The 9633-nt window shown below is 28.6% G+C and overlaps 1 protein-coding gene across 1 annotated transcript; it reads right to left on the bottom strand.

Moving 5' to 3' along the window:
* Positions 1-4959: 4959 nt before the first annotated feature.
* Positions 4960-7651, bottom strand: LOC127240825 (NAC domain-containing protein 79-like). The gene is made up of 3 exons (XM_051259640.1): positions 7295-7651; positions 6413-6684; positions 4960-5659 (listed from the first exon to the last, which is right to left on the bottom strand). The coding sequence occupies exons 1-3, from the start codon at positions 7470-7472 to the stop codon at positions 5222-5224; spliced, it is 888 nt and encodes a 295-aa protein (XP_051115597.1). The 5' UTR covers positions 7473-7651; the 3' UTR covers positions 4960-5221.
* Positions 7652-9633: the final 1982 nt, after the last annotated feature.

Here is a 9633-nt window from a genome sequence, read left to right on the forward strand (position 1 = left end):
TTGAATAAACGAAAATAGAAAATGATAACATTTTCAGGAAGTATTAATTTTGTAGAGTTTAAGAAATAAAAATATTTTAATTGTTGCTTACAGTTCAAAATAGTGTAAAATAATTTTTTTTTCTTTTTTTGTAAAAATAATGATATAAGAGGTATTTGCGAAAATAAAATTATTACTTTATAATTGAACATAAAATATGTTTATTTTTTGTTCTGGATATAGAGAGAGAGTATAATATTTATTTATCTATTTTATTTTTATATATTCATTATGTTGATTGAGTTTAATAAATAACATGTTACTTAGCATTATTTAGCACTCTAATTTTCCTCTCTTTTCTTAGTCATTTAAATTTGTGTTATTTTTTATTATCATAACAAAAATACATTTTCATTTTTTTTCTAAAAAAAAATAATTTTATTCATCTAAATATTTATCCATATACTTATATAAGTAATTACTACATAAATATCATTAATTACAAATGTTAAAACACACTTAAAAAAAAAAACTGATGTTTGATCTAACACATCTCTAATCCGATCTGATTCAAATTAAAATAAACTCTCTAATCCTAATTCATTTCATTTGGTTGCTCATTCCCCTCTCACCCCATTTCTATATCGAAAATCTACTTTTTATATTTTCATTGCTTCTCGTGTGATTTATAATCGATTTTCTATTAAATTTTTTAATTTTATGCCGTATTAGAACCTCCTCTTACTTTTGTCTGCTATTTTGATGGATGAATGACTTGATTGAACCATTATTAAGGGAGCCGGTAGTTTGGCCAATTTTGCTACTTTAACAAATGCATCGCCAATACTGCGGAAGTGGTGATGGAGATGACACATGTGACAGTAAGTTGGCTTAAAAATGATTGTATCGTCGATTATTTGGCTAATTCCTTAAGTCCCAAAGCATCAAATATATTGATTTAAATTTTAGTAAACACAAATATATAGTTAAGCAGTACAATTGATAAATACTAGAGTTGTAATTCACTGTTAATCGAATCTCCAAGCAGGACAAATAAACAATAAAAAAAAAATACATAAATTTCTGTACTCAATTCAATCACATAAAGATCTCTACATTTGAGATGGTGTTGATTACTAAAAACTTCAGTCGAGAATTACACCAACATGATCCCAAATTAATCCTTACAATGATTAATTCCAAGAAAATAAATATATAAGTAAACAAACTCATACCCATGCACTGCGAGCTCTCCTTAATAGACTCCTAACGAGTCTCGGCTTCTGCTTCTGTGAATCACTGCCACAAAAGATCGAATGGAATCAACCTCGACTTAGTTTTCAATCCTCGAGTAAATTTTCCTATAAATATTATAGTTTCCCAAGTAATTCGCTCAGCAATCAGACGACATATAAAAATTACCATTCAGTCATGATCTCCGATTAGATAACTTTTTTTACGATGAATTCGATCATTGAAAATTTGCCGAGGAGAAGTGATGAACTTAGCTCTCTCAATTCATTGATATACATTGTTGAAAGACCATTTTTCAAAATTTTAATTCACACAAAATGCATGCATGATTCTATTAATTCCGTATTGAATTTTAACAAAATTATCTAAGGCGTCATCCTACTAATCTTTGGATAACATTAGCCAAATTTTTTTTTTATGTTAACAATTTTGATCCTCAATCATAAAACAATAGAAAATAGACTTATAAATGTTCTGATCAAAGCATGTAATGTTTATTTTATTTTATTCTTTACTTATTCTTAACCATTTTAATCTCTTGATGGTGATTTTGGTGGAAAGATAACCAAAGTTTTGTAAAGATAGACTGTTATAATGTTAATACTTTTAACTTACTGAATACTAATGATAAATTTAAGAATCAAACACCAATTAGTAGTATAGAAAATATGATAGAAACGAAAAATACACGCTATGGTAACCCAATTCGAAAAATACTTGCCACACGTGGTTCGCCTACTATGATTTTTCCGCCGAGCCTAATTTGCATAGCATTAGGTTCAGCCAGAAATTTATTCAATGCACACTTTGTTCTCACATCATTAAAAAAAAAAATTATTATAGGGTGTGTATAATAGTACCCTATTAATAATAATATAAAAAAGAAAAAAAACACTATTATAGGTAGGGCTGGCAAACGGATCAGGTCGGGTCAAAATAAAAATTTATATTAGTTAAAAATAATTATAGATTAAAATTATAATTAAATATTTTAGTTAATATTAATTTAAAATGTAATTAAAATGTATAATTATATAGAAAAAAAAATGTCAAATTATGTAGGACGAATAAAAAAAGAAAATATTAACATTTTATATGAAATAGAAAGTGTATTACTCCCTCTTATTCTACTTAATTTGTCCACTTTAGTTTAGATAGAGAGTTTTAGGTACTATGTAATTAGTAAATAATTAAAAAGTGTATTAATAAATATAATTATAATTTAATAAAAATAATTATAGATTAAAATTAAAATGATTAAACAATTTAACTAAAATTAAAAAATATATAAATTATAAATTTTAAAATATGATTAAAGTGTATAATTATGTTTAAAACAAAATAAATTATGTGGAATCAATAGAAAAAAATTGACAAATTAAGATGAATGAAAAAAAATATTTAATTTATATTATAAAAATAAATAAATAATAGTTTGTGCTATTAATAATTTGTAATTTTCTACGTAAGCGATGCTGATGAACCCAAGCGCCGGCCACAGCCCACGTCAGCAGACAAATATGGCCCAATGTAGTCAGAGCCACGTGGCGACGTGCTAGAGGCCATAAAATTGATGTTCGTTAGTAAGTAGGTCCCATTGAAGTGACGATAGCATGATGAAACACGCAAGCTCGTGTCCAATCAGCAGCCAAACAGCCATCCTGTGTGGGCCCCACCTGCTGACGTGTCGACCATCGGACGGCGCCATAACTAACTCTCATCCCATTCACCCCGTCACAGTCAAACTATACTGCCTTACCACTGAAATTACTTCTTTACCCTCCTTAGAACGTTTGTTATAATAACGTTCAGAATTATAGTATGGATTGTGTTTGGTATGATATTTAAAAAATAATGAAACTTCTTACGTTCTTTAATAATTTTTCTATTTTTTTATTTTGGTCCGTCTCATAACAAAATATTTTTTTTTTCTTTTTAGTAATTGTACTTTCTACTAACATTACAAATACCTTTTCAGTTTACAATATATTACACAAATGTCATTACATTTATATCATCTAATACTAATAGGGTTAATTTAGTTTTTTTACATTTATTTCTACTTTATCCCAATATAATACTGATATTTCTAAAACTTCGTACAAAAAGCAAATAGATATATAGATATGAGACGAAGGGAGTATTATATTGGTAGTGGATAATAAGTACGGATAAAAGACTTTTTTGCGCTTGTGAATATATTAGTGTAAAAAGTAATGATAATTGTGTAATAATAATGAAAAAATAAGGTTAATTTTATAGTAATATAATTATTTATGAAAATCAGACTATTATTTTGAAACAGACAAAAATGGTAAATAGAACTTTTGTATTGAAACGAAGAGAATAATATTTTATTGATATTAGATAATTATGTTAATCTTTTAATTGTCAGGTAAATTAATGGAGTATATATATGACTTTCTCCAATTTCGGCACAATCGACATACTTTATTAGTAATACTATATTTAAAGTAATAATATTTAATTAAAAATTAAATTAATAATATTAAAAACTTTAGAATATATATTTAAATATTTTTTTTATGTAATTAATAATATTAATAATTTTAAAATAATATATCTGTAATTTATAATATGTATTAAAATATTTTAAAAATATAATCGCAATAAAAATATATGTAATATGAATATAATTTTGTAAATAATAAGATTTTTATAATATAATTAAATAAAAAATATATTTATTTATTTATAATTAAGATAAATTAATTTTATAAAAGATGTGAAATTTTAAATGAGTTCTACCTTATGTATGACATTATATGTTATGTTGTTAATTAAATTGATTTATACTTGTTAAGTATATTTTGACTTGATAAAATTTATATTTTGAAAGATGTCCATTGTTATAAGACGGATAAAAATGAAAATTGTGGTAATTAAAATAGGACGAATAAAATATTTTTTTTTTGTTTCAAATTAATAAAAAAAAGACGAATAATTTGTTTTTATAAATTTTACGAATGAATACTTATTTTTGTTTTATATAATAAAAATTTGTATATTAATGATATACTATAATATTTTATAATTAAAAATAAATCTTTTTAAAAAATTATTATTACGTATAGAATAAAAAACTTAAAAATAAACAATGGTAACTTTAATCTAATTCCTTTTAATTTAGCTATTTTTAAATATTTTGGACTGTCAGTTAAAGCTGAATATGTCATGAATTTTGTAATTATTGAATTATGGAATATTGTCACATTACTACGTACCCTATAAAATGTGGTTGAACTAAAAAAAATAAATTCATACTTATCCACATATAAATTCCCCAAATCACATTTTCCACATCCCAATGATGCTTAATAAACACTAAATTGAATAAATAAATAAACAAAATTAGTTAGATTCCTATGTTGAAAACACGGAGTAATCAAATATATATTTGGTTGTCTAATCAAATTTATTACTACTATTATTATTTACATGATTCTATTTTGTTTATAATATATATTCTAATTTTTAATAAAAAATTCAATATTTAGTACAATATATTCTTTTTATATAAATAAATAAATAATTTTTTTAAGTTTCGTAATCAATTTTTTTATTATTTTAATTCTATAACTAGAATTTGCATAAAAAAAATTTCGCTTAGCGCGCCATAGCATATGCGTCCGCCAGATAGACTTCATGTGGCGGACAAACGTATATTTATTTTTATTTAAAAAGAAAAACAAAATTCAAAAATACTTTTCAAAAATCCATCCAAACGAGAAAACCTAATTCTAATTCAAAGTCAAATACATAATTTACTCTTTTATACAACCAACAATTTCCCATTTTCATCGCACCCCCTTAATAGTTAACACATACGCACAAATATATATATATATACACATACATACACACACCATAATTATCATGTTAATCACAATTAACAATACTAATCACACTTTTAAATTTTAAATATATATTTTTTTGTTAATCTTTCCCTCTCAATTGATCAAATTTTTCAATAACTCCAAATGCAATCCAAATCTTGATCTTGATTCCCAACCCCTCCTTCTTCCAAACCCTCTTTCCCGATCGACGAATTCTCCGTGTCCCGAGACCCGAGCCCCTGGCTCAGGTCCGGGACATAGCCCGTCAGAAGGCTCCGGAGAATCGACCCATCTTGGAACCCGAACCCAGCCTGGAATGGGAATCCAGGGCCTGGGACCAAAGGGTCCAGGGGGTTGCCGAGGCAGGCGGCGGCGAAATCATCGCCGTCGCCGTCTTCAATCTTGGCATTGGAGAAGCAGTGCACGTGGCTCGAAGCAGCCTCCGACGAAGACGGGTCCGTCAACGGAGGAAGCTTCGATGCCAGGTCGGGTTTCTTTGTTAGCCCGGAAATATGCACTTTCTTACCTCCGGCTGTCTTGTGAAATACCCGACTGATCACCCAATCGTTCTGAAAAAGGAAATGGAGTTTCGATTATTTCAACCTTAAGAATATCAAAATCGTGTCGTAGTTTGAAAATATCGATACGTAAGACATCTTTCTCTCGTGTATATCGCTGAATGCACGTATGTCAATTTTTAAAAAATATGAATCATTCGAAGTCTATGCTTGAAAAGTTCTGATTTCGATAAAGAAATCATAATGTATGTTTTCAACACAAAATTACAATCACTAACAACTATATAAAAGCTTTCGAAAATTTCGAATTACAACAAAAATTATTTACATCTAAAGTAAAAACTTCCGAAAACTTTGAATTACAGCAAAAATAATCGTTAACATTAGTATATAAAAACTCTCGGAAAACTTCGAATTAAAATTAAAAAAAAAAAAAAGAAAAAAAGTAAGACATATATTCAGCACCAAACTAAATCAAAATACATGAAAATCGAGGCCAATGCTATCGACAACTGTAATTTTCATACCCTAAGGTTGATATTAAGCCTAAATCAAGCCAAAAACAAGCCTAAATCATGCTCCTAAAACTTCGAATTACCACATAAAAACGTAACATATACATACACACATAGAGAGACGAGATACGGATAAATAGATGTGTATTATGTGAGTGTTCCTCAAAACATTCGACGCAAGAATAATATGTAAAGATGAAAATAAGCCGAAATCATCGATCAAAAACTTCGAATCAGAGCAAAAATCATAATCATATTCAACGGAAAAAGGAAAAAACAAATGAATTACCCTGGATTGATGATTATCAGGGGAGAATTTGGCCTCCAATCTGTATTCATGGCAAACCCAATTTGATTTTTCACCTTTTGGAGCTCTACCCATGTAGAAAACCAGAGTTTTCTTCATCCCTACGAGGACTCTTCCCCGGAAAATTTCCTTATCTTTTCCGGTGGCTTTCCAGTACCCCGACGGCGTTGCTCTGTTCGTTCTAAGCCCCGTCGGATATTTCTTATCATTCAAGCAGAAAAAGTACCACTCCTTCTCGCCGTGCTTCGCTTTCCCTTCGATAGTAACAATCAAACACACAATCAGCTCATCGGAACTCAAAATTCAAAATCTGAGATGTTATTGTTACGATAAGTTGTGAAACAGTTGAAGACACGATCAGCTCATACAGCAAATTCAGAATTTGGAATTCAAAAGTTCAAAATCCGAGATGTTATTGTTATGGAAAGTAGTGAAGCAATCAAACACACGATCAGCTCATACAGCAAATTCAGAATTCGGATTTCCAAAAATTTCAAAATCCGAGATGTTATTGTTATGGAAAGTTGTGAAGCAATCAAACACACGATCAGCTCATACAGCGAATTCAGAATTCGGAGTTCAAAAAAATCAAAATCCGAGGTATTATTGTCACAGAAAATTGTGAAACAATCGAACACACACAATCAGGTCATACAGCGAATTCAGAATTCGAGAGTCCAAAAAATTCAAAATCCGAGGTATTATTGTTACAGAAAATTGTGAAACAATCGAACACACAATCAGCTCATACAGCGAATTCAGAATTCAAAAGTTCAAAAGGAATCAAAATCCGAGATGTTATTGTTACGGTAAATTATGAAATTCAGTGAGTAATTGATAGTTACGGAAGTCAGAGAGACGTACAGGGCAATTCCCAGGGCTCAACTCTGTTCATATCCACCTCTCCAATGGCGACGGCAGAGAAACCGCTGTCGATCGCTTTGTTCGCGAGGTAATGAGTGATCAACTCCTCGTCCGTCGGATGGAATCGGAATCCCGGCGGAAGCTCCATCTGGCCTCCGGCGGCGGAATTGCTTCCCATCGGCTTCGAAGTTCGATTCAGTTCGAAATCCTTCGCCAAACAATAAAAAATTAATAAAAATTTCCAACCGATTTCGAGATTCAGGGGTGATGAGGAACTGCTAAACGGGGAGAGGGGAGAGGAATTTGGGAAGAAAAGAGGAGGAGGATGAGAGGGGGCAATAAATAATGGGTGAGAAGAGAAGTATGGATTGGAAGAAGAAACGTGAGGTTTAAGCAACTGAAGCAGGTTTGTTAATGGCGTCTCTTTTCGTTCTTCGAATTTGACCAAATGCAGCCCACCTATGAAAAGACCATTTTGCCCCTCGTTCACATTTTGGATTTAGAACAGTCCTTACAGAAGCGTTCAAGCAATTTTATTTAATAATAATATTATTATTATTATTATGGATAAAGTATGTCCCATAGTTGTTTATATACTACTCCCTATAGAATATAAGGTTTATTCTTGTTTTGTTTATTATATTTTTATTTTTTAAAAAATATATATAGTTCACAAAATTTTAGAATTTTGTTTTATTTTTAAATTGGATCATTAATTAAAATTTTGTTAGAATAACAAAATATGTATTGTATTTGTATTAAGGTTTTCTGTATGAATTATATATTCTACTGAGCTATGTAATTTGCTTATTGTAATGAAATCAAAATATATTTTCCATATAGAATTATATAATAAGCTATCAAAATATGTGATATAGTATCAACATGTGTTGTTAAATATTTGCTATTTTATTATTTTTTTTTATATAAATATGTATTGATTGAATCAAATAATCAACCAACACTGCGATTTCATAAGTCGTTTGTGGGTTCGAATAATAAAAAAAAAGTTTGATTTCGAAATCCTCGATTCTGCTTGATTGAATTCACTTGACAGAGTCCAATTTTGATACAACGCATTTCAAAAATAAAATAGAAATCAATTAACCAAAGCTGTATGAAATTATATTACATGATGTCAGTTCATATGTATAGATATGCTATATGAATATATGTTATGTAATGTATTTGTATTATGTTAACATAAATAATGCGTTGTTTACCCTTATATCATATACAGATTATTTCTATATAATGTGTTGTCAATGCTATATTTAATTTTATAATTCAATAAATAATTTTATACTCCTTTCGTCCCACTTCAAATGAGTCTTTTGGGGTTTTTTTTAATAGTAGATTAAGAAATAATAATATTTAATTAGTTAATATAAGTGTAATACATTTTGACATGTTTGCCGTTTGACTTTATGTATAAATTAATTGTATTTGAAATGATATATTTGTAATTTAGTTAAAAAATTAATAATATTTTGGATCAAAAACATCAAAAGAACCCGCAAAACTGGGTCGAAATAGATTCAATGAAGAACAAAAGGCGGGACAAAGGCAAACATCGCAAGCACGAAGGTGTTCTCTCACAAACCTTCCAATAGCTTTTTCTACTCTTCCCTTACTAAAAAAAATTATGTCCCGTAAGAATTGGCTCGGTAATGTTGTAATATTCTAACATGCAAGCCACACAAAGTTGAGTGTATCAGGATTGTAGACTGGCCTCATAAGTCAACACAAATTATTTCAATGCGCTTATTTACACGAACAAACACATTATATTTAAAAAATTTTCAATAGGACTTTCGAAAAAAAAATTGTGTCCATTATTGACATAATGGTCTATTCAATCTGTTTAATCTTTATCCAATATAAGATGTCCTAACAACAGCTTATTCACATACGAGAGTTGACCTACCACCGGCCCAACTCCGAAGTATCACAAGTGTGGGGATAATCTTGTGACCATGAGGTCATATGCAGTGGCAGAACTAGAATATTAACAGAGGGGAGGGGAGGCGCAAAATTTTTATACAAATAAATTTTTTATTTGTAAAATAATACTACTATCATCCACTTAATAAATTTATATTTATTTTTTACATATTAATATTAAATATTAATTATTGCATCAAATATAGTCCAAATAGAAAAAAACAATCTTTTTATTAGTAAATATTGATATATTATATTTTAAATAAAAATAAACTAATCCAGTTTCTTATTAAAAACAAATCGAACACTTTGATGTTTTTATTATTTTTTTATTTATTTTAAATATTTTCTATAGATTATATATATATTATTCTTTTAAAAATAAAAAGATTTAA

Source organism: Andrographis paniculata, unplaced genomic scaffold (assembly GCF_009805555.1).
Source record: "Andrographis paniculata isolate CXL003 unplaced genomic scaffold, ASM980555v1 Contig80END, whole genome shotgun sequence".
Lineage (NCBI taxonomy): Eukaryota > Viridiplantae > Streptophyta > Magnoliopsida > Lamiales > Acanthaceae > Andrographis > Andrographis paniculata.